Source organism: Mobula birostris, chromosome 1 (assembly GCF_030028105.1).
Source record: "Mobula birostris isolate sMobBir1 chromosome 1, sMobBir1.hap1, whole genome shotgun sequence".
Taxonomy (NCBI): domain Eukaryota; kingdom Metazoa; phylum Chordata; class Chondrichthyes; order Myliobatiformes; family Myliobatidae; genus Mobula; species Mobula birostris.
Genome location: NC_092370.1, coordinates 170,337,973 through 170,356,334, shown reverse-complemented (window position 1 = coordinate 170,356,334; position 18,362 = coordinate 170,337,973). Strand labels below are relative to the sequence as shown.

The 18,362-nt window shown below is 42.7% G+C and overlaps 1 protein-coding gene across 3 annotated transcripts in view; it reads left to right on the top strand.

Moving 5' to 3' along the window:
* Positions 1-17,782, top strand: part of smoc1 (SPARC related modular calcium binding 1) — a 248,867-nt gene extending 231,085 nt beyond the window's left edge. For 2 of the 3 annotated variants that reach the window (XM_072265877.1, XM_072265857.1), the window contains exons 12-13: positions 2,080-2,133; positions 17,163-17,782. In XM_072265877.1, coding sequence (XP_072121978.1) covers positions 2,080-2,133; positions 17,163-17,179 — 71 coding nt within the window. In that variant the 3' untranslated portion in view covers positions 17,180-17,782. The remainder of the gene's footprint in view (positions 1-2,079; positions 2,134-17,162) is intronic. The other variant, XM_072265866.1, reaches the window with a different exon arrangement.
* The last annotated feature ends 580 nt before the right edge of the window (positions 17,783-18,362 follow it).

Here is an 18,362-nt window from a genome sequence, read left to right as displayed (position 1 = left end):
AGGACAGATTTAGGAAATAACTCAGCAGTCAACATAAAATATCATTCTTTTGCATGTAGTCACCAAAAAAGCATCTTACAGTGTATAGACAGGACCAATGTGAAATGTGTTTCAGATTATGGGCGAGCAAAACACAGTGGCAAACACCAGATTGCTGGCGTCTCTAACTGCTTGGCCTTGTTATTACATTGCTTCAGTCTAGGCCTTGTGGTGAAAGGATAAGATGCTAATTAAGTTTCATGCAGTTAGTTGAATTTGGCACTTTCAGGCAACAGTAAAGCAGAGATGGGAATTCTCAACAATTTTATTGTAAATGTTCAGACTTTGATCATCAGTAATGACTACAATTTGTGCAGTGATTCGTAAAACATGGCACAAAGTCTTGATAACAAGCCGACAAGTAAAAATATGTACTGTCCATTTCGTTTAAAGGAAACCTGTTGAGGGAATGGAGTTTTATTCTTTTCTTTCACAATGCATAGAACAAGTGATTTGCTTTAATTCATGTGTTTCTGGGAAGATAAATTTCCACATGTTTTTCATTTCTGATAAAAAAAAATTAAAAACAAAGGTGAACTTGTTTGTGCAGCATTTTTCTGGTATTTGGGCAGAGCAAGATTGTTACTGTCAAAGCAATCCTTTTAAAAAGGATTTTTACAGAGCAGCCCACACAAAATGCTGGACGAACTTGGCAGATCAGGCAGCATCTTTGGAAATGAATATACAGTCAACAATTTGGGAGTTCAGTGAGACCCTCCCTCTCTGCTCCCCCTCTGTGCTTCCGAAACATCAGCTGTTTATTCATGTCCATTGATGTTGTCTGACCTGCTGAGTTTCTCCAGCATTTTGAGTGTATTGCTCTGGATTTCCGGCATCTGCAGAATGGCTTGTGTTCATGATTCACTACCGTTTTTACCCCAAGGTTATCCATTTATTCAAACTTAATTTCCCCAGCTGCTGTGACGGCATTTCTACGCTGGTTGTCTGGTTGTCACACCAGGTCTCCATTAAAAGTTTCTCTGCTACGGGACCATGCAAAAGCTAGGAATTGTCTGTATTCTTGTTGGGTATAGCTTACATAGTTGCCTTTTCCCCCAGTATTTAGCCACTGTTCATTTAGGAGCTTTAATAATACATCAGCAAGCTGGTTCAAAAATAGGAACTGTCAAGAACCTCTGAATTTCCCTCTTGCTAAGGTCTACATTGATGTTATAGAGCTTTTCAATCACCATTATCAGTGCTTCTGTGTCCTCTGTCAATAACACTGGACAACAAAAGTGTTGCTTCCTCAGAATTTTTTTTTGTTTACAATAGAATGCTTGAAGCTGAGCATAATTTCAGATTACTTGTATATTGTAGGAATTTGGATAAACAAAGGATTTGACTTTTATTGAATATATTGTGTTTAATTGCATAACAGTGCTGACGCTTTGCAGTAGATCAACTAAGCTAAAAATGTTTTGTTGATGATTTTCATTTGTCATCAGTGTCTGAGGCTTCTTGCTTAAGTGTCCAACAATAATCAGCTAGCATTGATGGATTCCAGTTGCTCTGATATCGTTTCTGCGTGACTGCAATGTCCTGGTGAAATCTTTAACCATGCTCGTCACTGACAGTGCTATGATTTGCAGGGAAGAAGCCTAAATGGGAATGCAGAAAATGAGTCTTTAAAGACATGTTGCATTTGATGGTTTTGAATACTTGAAGCATGTTGGCAACAAGCTGCACGTAGTTTGGTGCTCTGTAGTCGCTAAGAAATTTTTCAACAACATCCTTGAATGCCTTCCATGCAATTTTCTCTGGTCCCACTAGAGGTTCTTTGTTGACCTTTTTGTATTGTGGCTCTACAAAAATGCCTTCCTTAATTTTGTCATCAGTTATTCTGACTTGAATTATGAATTGAAGTAACAAATATGGGTGAAAGTGGTGTGTGAAAGGGAAATTTCATGGTGATTTTCATGATCAGCAACCCAAAATCCATAAGATACACCCAAAAGTAATCAGGAAGCAAAATCTTTTTTTTGTCTAGTATAATGGGACACAGCTGACATTTAAACTTATTATCTTTTTCCTTCCTAGGTAGCAGTGTGGGAGGCCTCTCAAGTGGAAGACGACAAGGAGCAAATCCCTTCAGTAAGTTGCTGCTTCTCTCATAGGGACTGGGATCTGACTCCTGGGGATGGGTGGTTGACAAGTGCAGAGGAGAACCCACAGGGTCAAAGTCCAGGGTTGCCCTGATACCCTGCTGAGTGCCCCACTGCAGCACACCGATATGCTATAGAGGGCTTGGTCTCAGGAGCCGAACACGTGCATTGTAATTTAAAAAGACATTTCGCTGGGGTGTGCACTCTGTGCCAGGTTCTACGGATGCTCTGGCAGTGAGATGGGCATCTCATTGCTGCTTGGCTCGGTGTGGAGTCGGTTACCAAGGTAACGCACAGCTTGCTGCAGACGGGAGGGATCCAGGCTGCACCCTATCTGACATGGCAAGTGTGGACCATTGCAGGCAGCTACTGCTCCCTGTGTTGCCCGCCCGCCTGGGTCTGAAGGTCCGCTCATCTCATCTACTGTTGGGATGGACATTGTCTCACTCTCCACCCAGAGGTTCTCCCTCAAATAATAACATTTAATGGCCAGTGGCCAACATTCAGCTTGAAAAACAAGAAAGCCCTGCAGGTCAGTAAGAGATGGACAGCCGAACAGCAAGAATAGATAGGAGTTTCCATCTCATCCAAAAGGAAATGATGAGGGAAACTTTAGGACTCGGGTAGTCCTGGTCCCCAGTCTGATTGGCTGGACTGCTCATCATTGTCAGTCCACCACTAGGGCCTAAAGGCAGCCAGGTCATATTGCCTTGGCGAATTATTCCACACTGATCTCCTTGACCATCTCGTTGCTGCAGGGTGTCAGCACAGAGCTGAGCCTCCTTGCAGGTTCCCATCTCGGCACGACCACCAGTTCCCATACTTCTTTCCATAGGCACTATTTCTATTAGTGCCCTCCCGTTACTGGAAAAACACCTTGTGTGCTAAGAATGGTACTGGTGTATTTTGTTCACATACTTAGCCCTTCCAAGAAAAGTGGTGTTACAGGATTTTGTAGCTGCTGCTAAATTGCCACGGTCTGCTGAGGCTGACCGTTAAGTGGACAGAACTAATTCTTTTCTCTTAAGTTAGATCTATGGAAATGATTATCCCCAAGCTTCATTGTAATGGCTGTCATTTGCACTGTACGTCGGGTATCACTTCACAGGAGGGAGAATGGGGGCAGTGAGAGACAGAAATTCTTGGTACGGGGGGAAACAAGGACAGATCAGAATATGCAATGCACAAAATGCTGGAAGAACTCACCCAGCAAACCAGGCAGCCTCTGTGGAGGTCAATAAACAATCGACGTCTTGGGCCAAGACCATAGAAAACCATAGAAAAACTACAGCACAGAAACAGGCCTTTTGGCCCTTCTTGGCTGTGCCGAACCATTTTCTGCCTAGTCCCACTGACCTGCACATGGACCATATCCCTCCATACACCTCCCATCCAGGTATCTGTCCAATTTATTCTTAAATGTTAAAAAAGAACCCGCATTTACCACCTCGTCTGGCAGCTCATTCCATACTCCCACCACTCTCTGTGTGAAGAAGCCCCCCCAATGTTCCTTTTAAACTTTTCCCCCCACACCCTTAACCCATGTCCTCTGGTTTTTTTTCTCTCCTTGCCTCAGTGGAAAAAGCCTGCTTGCATTCACTCTATCTATAACCATCATAATTTTATATACCTCTATCAAATGCCCCTCATTCTTCTACGCTCTAGAGAATAAAGTCCTAACCTATTCAACCTTTCTCTGTAACTGAGTTTCTCAAGTCCTGGCAACATCCTTGTAAACCTTCTCTGCACTCTCTCAACCTTATTTATATCCTTCCTGTAACTTGGTGACCAAAACTGAACACAACACTCCAGATTCAGCCTCACCAATGCCTTATACAACCTCATCATAACATTCCAGCTCTTATACTCAATACTTTGATTAATAAAGGCCAATGTACCAAAAGCTCTCTTTATGACCCTATCTACCTGTGACGCCACTTTTAGGGAATTTTGTATCTGTATTCCCAGGTCCCTCTGTTCTACTGCACTCTTCAGTGCCTTACCATTAACCCTGTATGTTCTACCTTGGTTTGTCCTTCCAACGTGCAATACCTCACACTTGTCTGTATTAAACTCCATCTGCCATTTTTCAGCCCATTTTTCCAGCTGGTCCAAGTCCGTCTGCAGGCTCTGTAAACCTTCCTCACTGTCTACTACACCTCCAATCTTTGTATCATCAGCAACTTTGCTGATCCAATTTACCACATTATCATCCAGATCATTGATATAGATGACAAATAACAATGGACCCCGCACTGATCCCTGTGGCACACCACTAGTCACAGGCCTCCACTCGGAGGAGCAATTCTCTACTACCACTCTTTGGCTTCTTCCATTGAGCCAATGTCTAATCCAATTTACCACCTCTCCATGTATACCTAGCGACTGAATTTTCCTAACTAACCTCCCATGCGGGACGTTGTCAAAGGCCTTACTGAAGTCCATGTAGACAATATCCACTGCCTTCCCTTCATCCACTTTCCTGGTAACCTCCTCGAAAAACTCCAATAGATTGGTCAAACATGACCTACCACGCACAAAGCCATGTTGACTCTCCCTAATAAGTCCCTGTCTATCCAAATGCTTGTAGATTCTGTCTCTTAGTACTCCCTCCAATAACTTACCTATTACCGACTTTAAACTTACCGGCCTATAATTTCCCGGATTACTTTTCCATCCTTTTTTAAACAACGGAACAACATGAGCCACTCTTCAATCCTCCGGCACCTCACCTGTAGACAGCGACATTTTAAATATTTCTGCCAGGGCCCCTGCAATTTCAACACTAGTCTCCTTCAAAGTCCGAGGGAACACCCTGTCAGGTCCCGGGGATTTATCCACTTTAATTTTCCTCAAGACAGCAAGCACCTCCTCCTTTTCAATCTGTACAGTTTCCATGATCTCACTACTTGTTTCCCTTAATTCCATAGACTTCATGTCAGTTTCCTTAGTAAATACAGATGCAAAAAACCTATTTAAGATCTCCCCCATAAGAATATGTTGTATTTAAGAGTTTTATGAAGGAGAGACAAGTGATAAAGTGCAGTACTTTAGGTTAAAGGTTTTCAGTATGGAGACATGGTGACTGGAAGAGTAATGTAGGTGATTGTGGGATAGGAGAACAGGTGCATTGTTGGCCCACGTGAAAAGGGAGAGAGAATGCAGGAAGTCCAATGGTGAAGTACACTTGGGAGGATGGAAGGCCCAAATGGGGACACTTATCCACCAGTCATCCATATATTTAATCAAACTGAAAATCAGAAAATCTTTCGAAGTAACCAAAGCAACGTGGCTAACAAATCTGCAACATTATCTGTTTTGGAGAAGTAATTAAGAGCTAGATCAATCGCACTGAATCCACTGCTTCATTCTTGCTGGTATCTTCAGCTCTCTGTTTCCCAAGAACTGATATGACAGGGGACAGAGTCTGCAGAAATGGAAATGTTTCATTGCTGCTATAATGTTTTTGTAACCTCTCGATGGTTTGTTCAAAACCTAAACACTAGATAAGAACTGAGGGGAAAGTGAGTTTAAATTTAATGCTAAGACAGTGATTGATTAACTGTCAGTGAGAATCAATTAATCCTACTCAAGCTGTTGAAAGAGCAAGAAGAAAAAAACAAATAGGAAAATAAAAATGGATATTCAAGATCAGAAGGATTTAGGAAATCCTCTATTTCCCTTACTCAGAACATCCAAAACTATCAATGTGTTTAGGTAAAATAAAGGCTGTGTTGATGGGACTAGTGGGGAGGTTGGATCATGTGGGATCCTAGGTGAACTAGCTAACTGGATAAGAAAAATAGCTTGGCGGAAGGAGGGTTGTGGAGGGTTGTTATCAGATCGACAGTCTGCAGCCAGTTGTATTCTACAGAGACTGGTGGTGAGTCCACTATTGTTTAGCTTCTATAGTAATGATTTGAATGACAATGCTGTTAAAGTGCTTAATAGGTTGTGGAGGACTCCAAAATTGATCTGTTTTCAACAGGTATAGATGAGCTGGGGAAGTGGGCCGTAAGACCATAAGACATATGAGTAGGATTGGGTCTCTCGGCCGCTTCAGCTTGCCTGCCACTCCATCATGGCTGATTTATTATCCTTCTTAACCCAATTATCCTGCCTTCTCCCTGTAACCTTTGATGTCCTTACTAATCAAGAACCTATCAAACTCCAATTTAAATATACCCAGCTACTTGGCCTCCACAGCTGACTATGACAAGAATTCCACAGATTCACCACCCTCTGGCTAAAGAAATTAGTCTTCATCTCTGTTCTAAAGGGATGTCCTTGTATTCTGAAACCGTGCCCACTGATGCTAGACCCCCCCCCCCCCACTATTAGAAACATCCTCTCCACATCACGTCTACCTAGGCCTTCCAATATTCAATGTTTCAATGAGATTCCCCCTCATTCTTTTAAACTCCTGCGAGCACAGACCGGAGCCGTCAAACACTCCTCTTACATTAACCTTTTCATTCTAGGATCATTCATGTCCAGAATTGCCTGGATTTTCCGTAGAGTCCTTTGTTCTACCACAGCCTCCGGTATGTCCAGTTTGACTCCTATAACAGAGCCAGACCAGCCTTTCTAATCAGTTTATTGATCCTGTTGGCATCACCCATTATCCCAGCACACCACTGCATTGCAGATTGTACTGGCGACAACAGACTGATAGGACGTGAGAAGAAAAGGCCTTTTTGAGGGTCTTTGATATTCGCAGTCTATTTCTCAGGGTAGGAGAGTAAAACTAGAGGGCATAGATTTAAGGTGAGAGGGAGGTTTTTTCATACAGAGGATGTGAGTACATGGAGGAAGCTGTAGAATGGGTATAATTACAATGTCTAAAAGACAGACAGGTACATGGATGGGAAATTAGTAAGAGGGATTTAATCCAAATGGAACTAGCTCTGATAGAGATCTTACCATGGATGAGTTGGGCCAAAGGGCCTTTCCTTATGTGTAGAACTGTATCACTCTAACAATCAAATTCACTTAGCCAGGAGCCATTTCATGCTTTCATACTGTTTCAAAATTAATCGTTCTGCTTCTCCCTAAAGCCTCAGCTTAAACTCTTGAGTTGGAATTTGCTGTCATTGTGAATGTCATGGTGGCTACTCTGAATTTTTGAAGTATTTGGCAAATTTCCAAAATGCCTCTGACACAAACTGGACAGGACGATTCAGCAGTACTTTTTATCTATCAAGCGGGCTGCATGATTATGGAGAAGTGGAAGAGGAAGCTGGGATAAGAGATAAGCTGGGTGGGTGCGTTCGGTATCAGATCAGATCCAGTGAATGAAAGAAAGAGAGGGAAAAGAAGATTGTGTAAATGTAGGTGGCAACCTTCCAGATTTAACCTGGACTCTCCCAGATTCCCAAGGCTCTGGGACTTTGATCGCAAACCCACTGCGCTGCGCTTGCACACCCTAACTTGCATCTTTCCAGTTAATCAGATGTCCTTGGTTTAAAGCATGCCAGCTGAAACCTGGTAAGCTGATTCCAGATGCAGGATCAAAACAGGAATGAAGGCAAAAGGGAAGTTCAAAAAAAGCCTTTAAACTCTCCATTGATAATCAGTCCTCGGAGGAATGAGTATGCAGTCTTAATAAAAATTTTCAGTGCCAGAGAAGTTAATTAAAGAGCATTAATTAACAATTATTGTCAGCATAGAATATAAGATCTGGGAATTGTTATTTTACCAGTTCATAGAATATTTGCTAGGTCACACCTGGAGTATTGTGCCCATTTCTAGTCATCACCAAATAGAAATGATGTTGTATTGAAGAAGGGGCAGAGGATATCCAGCAGGACGTTGCCTGGATTGGAACGTTACAGTTCTAAGCAGGGACTGGAGCAGGAGAGGCTGAGGGATCACTTGATAGAGGTATACAAAGTTATCAGGGAGTGATAGGTTATACAATAAAAAAATCTTCTTCACATGGTGAGTACGTCAATGAGAAAGGGCATGGGTTTGAGGTGGGATGTTTAGAAGTGATTGGAAGGATAACTCACCCCTCCTGCCGTGAAGCCTTTTCCAAGTTGCATCTAGAATACTTGTCTGAACAGCTAGTGGAGAGTGTATTCTCACAATATTTAAGAAGCGGTTAGTCTTGAATTGCCTATGCTTAGGAAGCTGCAGACCCAATACAAGTAGATGGGGTTAGTATTGATAGGTACAATCATCAGGACCAACGGGCTGTTTCTATGCTGAACAACTCTATGACTCTATTTTGCTAGGTAAAGTAATTTCAACTTTCATTTGGTTCTTAGGGTTGAAATACTTTACCTAACTTTCTTCAAATTGAATTTAAGCTTCTATTTGCTACATTTCCAATGATGAGGCAAAGATAATAGTTCAGCAATTCAACCCTTTCAGCAATTGTTGGATACCCACGTTTAATCACACACCAACCCCTGGCCTGAAGCTGTTGTATAACTGGAGTTCTGACCCTGCAAGGCCAGATCATGTAATCTAAGCCATGTGCACTGGGCAGAGCTTGTCAGGGTCTAACAGGAGTTCAAATGATTTGCCAGCTTGCTCTTTTAAAATGTGTGTGGTGCGTGGCCAAGTGGTTAGGGCATTGACTAGCGATCTGAAGATCGTGGGTTCGAACCTTGGCCAAGGCAGCGTGTGTGTCCTTGAGCAAGGCACTTAACCTCACAATGCTCCAGTCTACCCAGCTGAGAACGGGTACCAGCAAAAATGCTGGGGGTTAACCTCGCGATGGACTGGCGTCCTATCTGGGGGGGGGGAGTCTCGTACTCTCGGTCGCTTCAAACCACGGAAGACGGCATAAGCACCGGCCTGATGGGCCATAAGGCTCGTGACAGATTTTAATCTTTCAAAGTGACTGAATACTTTGTTGGAAGTATTCATCTGTGGGAAAGATTCAACCTTAGAAGTGTTATGTAGATCTGAGGATTGAAGCGTTTTGAGTGAGCTGCCAATTTATTTGAGAACCATATTTTGATCTGGACCATTTAATTTGTCGGCACATTCAAGTAATTAACAGTCAGCTGTATTTGATGATAAAAATGTTAACATCATAACAAAATACTGGAAGTGTTGGAGGTTCAAAATGATCTGGGTGTTCCAATACAGGAAACACCAAGAGTCAGTATGCATGCCCAATACGTAGTTCGAAAGGCAAGGAGAATATTGGGCAAACAATAGGAATTCTGCAGATGCTGGAAATTCAAGCAACACACATAAAAGTCGCTGGCGAACGCAGCAGGCCAGGCAGCATCTCTAGGAAGAGGTGCAGTCGACGTTTCAGGCCGAGACCCTTCGCCGTCAGGACTAACTGAAGGAAGAGTGAGTAAGGGATTTGAAAGTTGGAGGGGGAGGGGGAGATCCAAAATGATAGGAGAAGACAGGAGGGGGAGGGATGAGAGCCAAGAGCTGGACAGGTGATAGGCAAAAGGGATACGAGAGGATCATGGGACAGGAGGTCCGGGAAGAAAGACAAGGGGGGGGGACCCAGAGGATGGACAAGGGGTATATTCAGAGGGACAGAGGGAGAAAAAGGAGAGTGAGAGAAAGAACGTGTGTATAAAAATAAGTAACAAATGGGGTACGAGGGGGAGGTGGGGCATTAGCGGAAGTTAGAGAAGTCGATGTTCATGCCATCAGGAGAAGTCCTCCAACCTGATGGCATGAACATCGACTTCTCTAACTTCCGCTAATGCCCCACCTCCCCCTCGTACCCCATCCATTATTTGTTTATATACACACGTTCTTTCTCTCACTCTCCTTTTTCTCCCTCTGTCCCTCTGAATATACCCCTTGCCCATCCTCTGGGTCCCCCCCGCTTGTCTTTCTTCCCGGACCTCCTGTCCCATGATCCTCTCGTATCCCTTTTGCCTATCACCTGTCCAGCTCTTGGCTCCATCCCTCCCCCTCCTGTCTTCTTCTTTCATTTTGGATCTCCCTCTCCCCCTCCAACTTTCAAATCCCTTACTCACTCTTCCTTCAGTTAGTCCTGATGAAGGGTCTCGGCCTGAAACGTCGACTGCACCTCTTCCTAGAGAATATTGGGCCCTTTTTTGCAAAGGGATTGGATTTTATGGGCAGGGAGGTTTTGTTGTTGTTGTATGACGTGTTGATGAGGCTAAACCTGGACTGTTGAGCACAGTTTTGGTGCCCTTCCCTAAAAAAGGGATATAGAGGAGGTTTATCAAGATCATTCTTGAGCGGAGAGTATTATCCTGTCAAGGGGGCACAACATTTCGGAGTCTGTGTTCCTTGGAGTTTAGAAAGATGAGGGGTGATCTTATCCAAACAAATAAAATCCTAAGAGAACTTGACAGTGAGAACATCTCAATTCCTATCCTAATGGATGAGTCAGGGACAAAGAGGCCTACCCACAGGGTTGTGAATATCTGGATTTCTCTGCCCCTGGGCATTAGAAGCCAGGGTCATTAGATATATACAAGATGGAAATAGATAAATGTTTGAAGTTGTTTTCTGGCTTAAGATGGTGCTGGTGACGACTTTCTGGTAGCAAACTAAACCAAAAATAAAATTACTGTATAATCACACTTTTTCTCAGATACAATCACTGCAGTCAGTAGCCTGTAACTTCCCCTTCACAGCTGAGCTGTTGAACTGCCTGTGCAACCTGGCATTTTTGTGGTGTGAACTGAATTCGAGAAATTGCAGGATGGTTGTAGTGTTGCATGTACGGGCCGAATGGAGGCGGCAGGGCCTGGGCAGGAGAGCGGGGAATGAGCCAGTGTTTGGCCATTGCTGGAGTGGACATGGAGGCAATTCAATGCGGCAGAACTGAGGCAAAGTGAGCAAAGGCGATGCAGAGTTGAGGCAGCGTGTCCCAGGCCTGGGCCTGAGAGTGAGGAAAGACCCAAGGTTTGATCAACTTGGAAAGGTGGGATACAGGCCACATAGAAGTGGCAGGGCCCAGACCCGAGGGCCTGGGTCCAAAAGCGAGGGATGACCAAGTTTGGATGATTTGAGCGCTGAGCCAGGTTGAAAAGATCAGGGCTGGAGGCGAGGGACGCACCAGTTCAGCTCGCTGTTCTGCAAGGTTTACCTATCTGTGCTAAACTGAGGCTGTGGCCTGGAACAAACAGGCTACCGAGTTGGCTGCAGTGATGGCTGGCTTCATGACTGTGGACTCACTTTCGTAAACTTCAGTTCTGAATGTTATTTGTTCTCTTTTATTGTTTGCATAATTCTTTTTCTCCCCCTGCACATCAGGTGTTTGACGGTCTTTTCTTTAATGGGTTCTACTGGGCTTCTTTCTTTTGTGGCTGCCCGTAAGGAGACAGATCACAAGCTTGTACATAGTATACATACTTTGATAATATTGAACTTTGAAAGATCCAGGGCTATAGGGAGTTGGCCCAGAAGAGAAGTTGAGACCAGCATAGGTTCACCGTGATAATTTTGAATGGTTTGTGTATCTCTCCAATGGAAAAGAATGCAAAGGACATAGAAGTTAGCTGAATTTTTATTCTGATATGGTCACCTTAGCCATTGTAAAGAATTTTAAACAAGTACTTTTTAATTAGACACATGGAAGATGGTCGAAAGGTATCTGGTGATCCAAGAGTCAGTTTGAACCCTACTGTGGAAACTGGGGATTCAAATGAAAGTAATTGAATCAAGTTTGGAATTGAATAAAAAGCTGGCGTTAGTTATTGTAACTGTGACGTTACTCTGTTTGCAAATCAGTGCTGGAAAGAAATCTGCCATCCTTTCTTTGTCCTCATGTGATTCTCCACCATCTCTTCAATGTCAGGGATGAGCCAAGGTTGCTGGTAATGCCCACACCCTGTGAATCAATGAATACATAAAAGCTAAGGTAGTAAATTTGCAATAAAGCCACATTTAATCTCAATGTGCCAGAGGTCCTTCGAGTACACCAGTAAATCTATCAGAAGTGAATGAAGTGATCAGTAAATAAAAGAAAGTAGAAGCAGAGGGATGAGCTGAATGCTGAAATCCAAGCGAGAGGCCAAAGCACCTGTACGAAATCTTCTAAGGCAGACAAACCATTACTGGAATTATGTCGCTAATTTGCTACTTTTAGCTCCAAACTTAATTCTAATCACTCACCAATTGTGACAATTTTTTTCTCAATCCTGCTCACCCAACCTGGATCAACATGCGGTCAAGTCGTGTCCCTTTTATTTACCGAGGGAGTCTTCTGCCATCATCCTGGTAGAAGTGTATGTCCCACCTCAGGCCAAGGTCAGGCAGGCACTGGCAGAGCTGAGCACTGTGATCAGCAGTCACAAAACAGCACACCCTGATGCCTTCCCTATCATTGCGGGGGATTTCAACCAGGCCGGCTTCAAGAAGTCTCTGAACAACTACCACCAATATATCACCTGTGGAACCAGAGCAGCCAACACATCTGACCACGGTTATCCACCATCAGGAACATGTACCACGCCACGCCATGCCATGCACGCACTTTGGAAAATTCCATCACCTGGCTGTGTTTCTACTTCCAGCATATAGGCAGAGACTAAAAACTGCAGCACCCAGTGGTGACGACTAGGGAGGTATGGTCAAGGAAGATGGAGGATCGCCTACGGGACTGCTTTTTTGTCAGTGGACTGGATGATATTCAGGGATTCAGCTTCGGATCTGAATAAATATGCCACAGTTGACTTTGACTTTATCAAGAGCTGTGTGGATGAGTGTGTGCCTTCGAGAACATACCGGACATAGCCAAACCAAAAGCCATGAGTAAACCTTGAGATCTGTAGTCCTCTGAGGGCTAAATCTGTGGTATCCAAGACCAGTGATCCAGAACTATACAAGAGGTCCAGTATGACCAATGGAAGACTATTTTAAGAGCAATAAAACAATGCCAATTGAAATTAGAGATGGAATCAGATGCACATCAGCTCTAGCAGGGTTTGCAGACCAAGTGAATAGCTACGATACTTCACTCCGAGATGAGCTAATTGACTTTGCGGAGGCTGACATCAGAACATGTTTCATGAGGGTGAACCCTCGCAAGGTGTCAGGCACTGAGGTGTACCTGGTAGGGCTCTGAAAATCTGTGCCAGTGTTCAAGGACAACAGGTGGTTTCCTCCCACAGTCCAGGGACGTGCCGGTTGGTAAGTTAATTGGTCACTGATTAGGCGAGGGTTAAATCTGAGGTTTCTGGGTGGCATGTCTTGAAGGGACTAAGGGCCAACCTTGCACTGTATCTTAATAAATAAATGAAAGGAATGGAATCATTAGAGTCACTCCAGGATGATGACAGCAGTGTAATTGTGGGTCATGAAGGTGCTTCAGAAATGCTGCTCCTTTGGAGAGAAATTCACCTTCCATTATGGTTCTTGGCATGCTTATTTCTACAGTCAGTTCCTTTGAAGTACAGAAAGCATGAAACGTACAAAGCAAATGCAACTGACAACCAATATGTACATTTTGAACAGTACAGATGAATTTCCCATCCACTTCTTACTGTGGAAGTGTACAAAAGGAAGGTGTGCAATGATAGAAGAGCTTTGAGGGAAAATTATGGCAAAACTTCCATCTCCAAATGGAGACCTCTGACGGGAACTGTGTGGTCAGAGATCAGAGATTCTGAACAGAAGTTTTTATTCTTCAGCACAGCATTAAATTAGCCAGAAGCAGTGTGTAGTTATTGATGAACAAAGTATAACCAGCTTAATATTTTTGTTCATTAGGACAAACTAGCCAATTGCATTTCAATTAGTCTAGAAACTTTCAGTCAGCTCTCAATCCTTAATTCATGATTAAATTATTAAGTATTCATGGGATATTCAACCAAGATTTTTTAATGGAATGTGATAAATTTAGCAGCGTTGACTAGGCCAACAGATAGAAAGCAGAGTTCTGTATATAATAACTGACATTGGAATGCTCAAGACCAATGCTATTTGCCAAATGTGGGTGTATATTCTGTTACCATCATAGGTGCTTATCTCAATGAGCAAGGAACATTCATTCGGCCTTTAGAGGGAAAAAAATGCACATTTAAAGAATGAGAATCGGAATCAGGTTTATTATCACCGATGTATGTTGTGAAATTTGTTATTTTGCAGCAGCATAGTGCAATATGTAAAAAATTACTATAAATTACAATAAGAAATATTTAAAAAATTAAATAGTGCAAAAAGAGAGAAAAATGTGAGATAGTGTTCATGGCTTCATGGACTGTTCATAAATCTCCTGGTGGAGGAGGAAGAAGCTATTCCTAAAATACTGAGTGTGTGTCTTCAGATTCCTGTATCTCCTCCCTGGTGGTAGTAATGAGAAGAGGACATCTCTTGGATGGTGAGGGTCCTTAATGATGGATGCCATCTTCCTGAAGCTTTGCCTTTTGAAGGTGTCTTCAGTGGTGGGGAGGATGGTGCCCATGAAGGAGCTGACTTAGTCTGCAACACTCTGCAGCTTTTTCTGATCCTGTGCGATGGAACCTCTAAACCCGACGGTGGTGAAATCAATCAGAATGCTCTTCACGGTACAGCTGTAGAAATTTGCTAGAGCCTTTGGAGACGTACCAGATCTCCTCAAATGCCTAATGAAATCTAGCTGCTGTCGTGCTTTCTTCATAACTGCATCGATAGGTTGGTCCCAGGATAGGCCTTCAGAGATATTGGCACCCAGGAACTTGATGCTACTCACCCTGTCCACTGCTGGTCCCTCAATGAGGACTGGTGTGTGTTCTCTCACCTTCCCCTTCCTGAAGTCCACAATCAATTCCTTGGTCTTACTGACGTCGACTGCTAAGTTGTTGCCAATTGTGATTCATCCAATAACAGTATTTATTGGCCATCCCTAATTCCCTCCTAGGGCACTTGAAGGGGTAGTTAGGGGTCAACTAATTTCATAAGTGTGGACTCACAGTCCTGCTTTAGAAAGGACAATCCCTTACCTAAAATAGAGAAACAAATGAGATAGAGTTCTTTTTTACACCAATTACTGGTGATGGTGCTACATTCAAGAATTTAATTACTTGAAGTTAAATTCACCAGCTGCTGAGTTAAGCGAACAGAATATTAGGTGGTGTGTATAACAGGTAACCAATAACAGGGCAAAATATTTTTATCACCAGAATGATTGTAATTTGAAAAAAACTGCTTTTTTTCAAAACTAAGAATGATGGTAGTCAAACTCAGCTCAGTGTCCCTAAATGCACACCAGACTTGGTGCTGAATAATTATAATTAAACCAGTGCACGCATTACGTCTGTAGCAGGCAGAACCCTTCATGAACTCAACACAAGCCAGCTTCAGTATGAGGAAATGCAATTAGCAACTGTAGTATTTTTTTCAAAGCAAATAATTTGTACTTACCTTGCAAACGAGGGAAAGAAATGTCCAAATTTTGTGCATCATGAAACACTGTGCTAATAATATTAAATTAGAACGGCTGGATGGTTGTTAATCTGCTTCCCAGCCATAGCAAAAAATCAGGTGTCTGGGGAAGAGAAACATGAAAGTAATTGCTTTTGACAAGATGCTTTATTCATCGCATATTTATTTTATTATGCTCAGCTGCCATTGTCTAAAAAGGAAAGTATGGCATAGATTAGAAAACTATTCCCTGCTACATTTCTACAGGGTACCATTTACTCATTACACAAATTTTCCCAGAAGCTCACCTCTGCAACATCTGGATCCAATTTGATCTCTGTCAAAATACTCTCCTGCCAAATGCCAATTGTGCTACCAGTTTTTCAGCTACTAACAGACCGAGTCCACTCACGTCCCACTCAGGACACGCTGCCTTGCCAGTCATATCAAAACGTTGTTTCAAGTGGGAGGAAAAAACATGAGTGCTGGGTTCATTCTCGGAATTTCCTGCTGGAATGGGTCAGTGATACGCTGCTGCCTACAAATTGCTTAGGAAGCTTTAACCAGGTCTGCATTCAATCCACAGAGGTTTGCACTTCTCACATACACCGGTGAACCCTGGGAGAGTATGCTACTTTGTCGGCAACCAGGCAATTTACTCTAACATCCATATATCAGAAGCTCAGTTTTCCTGATTGTACCCATTACCAAGATGAGGCCATTCAATTTAAGGTCATGCCCAATACCATATTTTCTGCTACAGTCAGTCGTCCCTAGCCAGTTCTGACCTGTGAAAGCACTGACAAAATCTCTTTCCACAGATGCTGCCTGACTTCAAGTATGCCACCATTTTTTGTTTTTTTTTCCTTTGGATTTCCTACAGCTCCAAACTTCATTTGATTACCTAACTCTGCAGCCCAAAATCAACGAATCAAAAAGATTATTTTAAAAAGTCAACCAAAATGCACCATCTTGCCCAGCCTCTGGCTTTTTTCTTCCCCCTATTTTCCCCTGTTTTGGCATTAGCCATTTCCCCTTGATCAGTATTATTAAAATTGATTGATTTGATACTAAGCAATGCACCTGTGGGGTACTGTACACAAATTAATAATGAGGTACTTCAGAGGTACCATATGAATGCAAACATTTCCTATGTGGAGTAGTATTAGGGCAAGAAAGATTATGTATCCACCAGATCTGGGATGATTACAAATGAACTGAGTTTAAGATTTTTTAAAAAAGATTTGATAGAAGTATATAAAATTATGAGGGGTATAGATAGTGTAAATGCAAGCAGGCTTCTTTCCTCACAGAGACTGGGTGAGACTGGAACTAGAGGTCATGGGTTAAGGGTGAAATGTGAAGTATTCAAGAAGAACATGAAGGGAAACTTCTTCACTTAGAGGGTGGTGAGAGTGTGGAACAAGCTGCCAGCAGAAGTGGTGAATGCAGGTTCAGTTTCAAAATTTAAGAGAAGTTTGGATAGATGCATGGATTGGAGGGGTATGGAGGGCTATGATCAGGGTGCAACTCGATGAGAGTAGGCGGAATAATAGTTGGGCATAGACTAGATGGGCTGAAGGGTCTGTTTCTGTGCTGTAGTGTTCTATGGCTATGAAAATATAATTCTAATATTGTTGGCCAGTGCCAGATGGTAAACGTTTGAGTAGTCAGACCAAACACTAATGCACTCTTATTTCTGTTTGCTCCCAGTAGGACGTTTGGTGTGAAGGATACAGTCAAATATTGAAAGGAGACAAAGCATAGAACAAGTGCTTCTATAAGTAGGCACGATGAAATGGCAATAATCTGAATGCAAGAAGTGTCGCCAAAAGTTTGCACTTTTTAAAAAAAATGTATACCATTATAGATTGATTATAGAAGAAAGATGCAAGTTTCTAAACAGCTACTGATTTTTTTTTAAAGAAAGTTAAACCTTAGTGGTTTGGACAGAACAAAACTTGAGGAGATATTTAATTGTACAGTTCTGATGTACAGTTGGTTGCATCACTGCGTCTGTGGCATTTAGTGCTGCCCATGTCCTTAATCACATACAATGTATGTGTGGTTTCTATAATCAACAGGTTTTTCATTGACAGATTCTTTGTTGCTAATTTTAGTCACATCCAGAGGAACAAAGTATGACTAGTGAAAAAGACTGTTAGAACAGAAGAGAGCCCTGCTCCAATGGTTAATGGAAGCAATGTCTTGTAGGTGTCAAAGCTTATAAAAAATATTCAGTTTCTGGCTTTTCTTTTTCCTTTGTTGCAGATATAATGCATATTGTTTCCCAACACAGTGCATTACTGATTTACTAATAAAACTATAGAACAGACCTTGTATGTTTTATTGATTGTATCATATAAACTACGTTTAGTTATTATCAAAGTATGTATAAAATATACAACCTTGAGATTTGTCTGCTTACAGGCAGTCATAAAACAAGAAACCTTATATTAAAAAAAAGACCGATACCCAATGGGGGGGAGGGGTGTGTGTGTGTGTGTGTGTGTGTGTGTGTGTGTAAAAAAAACAATCGTGCAAACAATAAAGTAAGGTTCAGCATCCAGAACAAAATTGAGTCCATAAACCCGCAGCCGGATTAGGTCCATAATCTCAGTTTCAGTTCATCGCACAGAGGAGCAAATTCACCACAGGGCTTCAGGCACTAAGCCCGGAGCACAACACAGCCTCAGCGTCGATGAGAGTGGAGTAAAATGTCACAGAGCAGAAGCGGCCCTGGCCCTGACCCTCACCTCCAGCCTCAACACGCTGCCTTTCAGGCCATCTGGCCCGGCATTCATCGAAGCACCAGGTCGTCCCCCTCACTTGGACCTGGGCACCGCCGCAGCAGTACATCTTGGGCCAAGACCCCACATTCCGGCCTATGCTCGACTTTTCTAAATTGGCCCG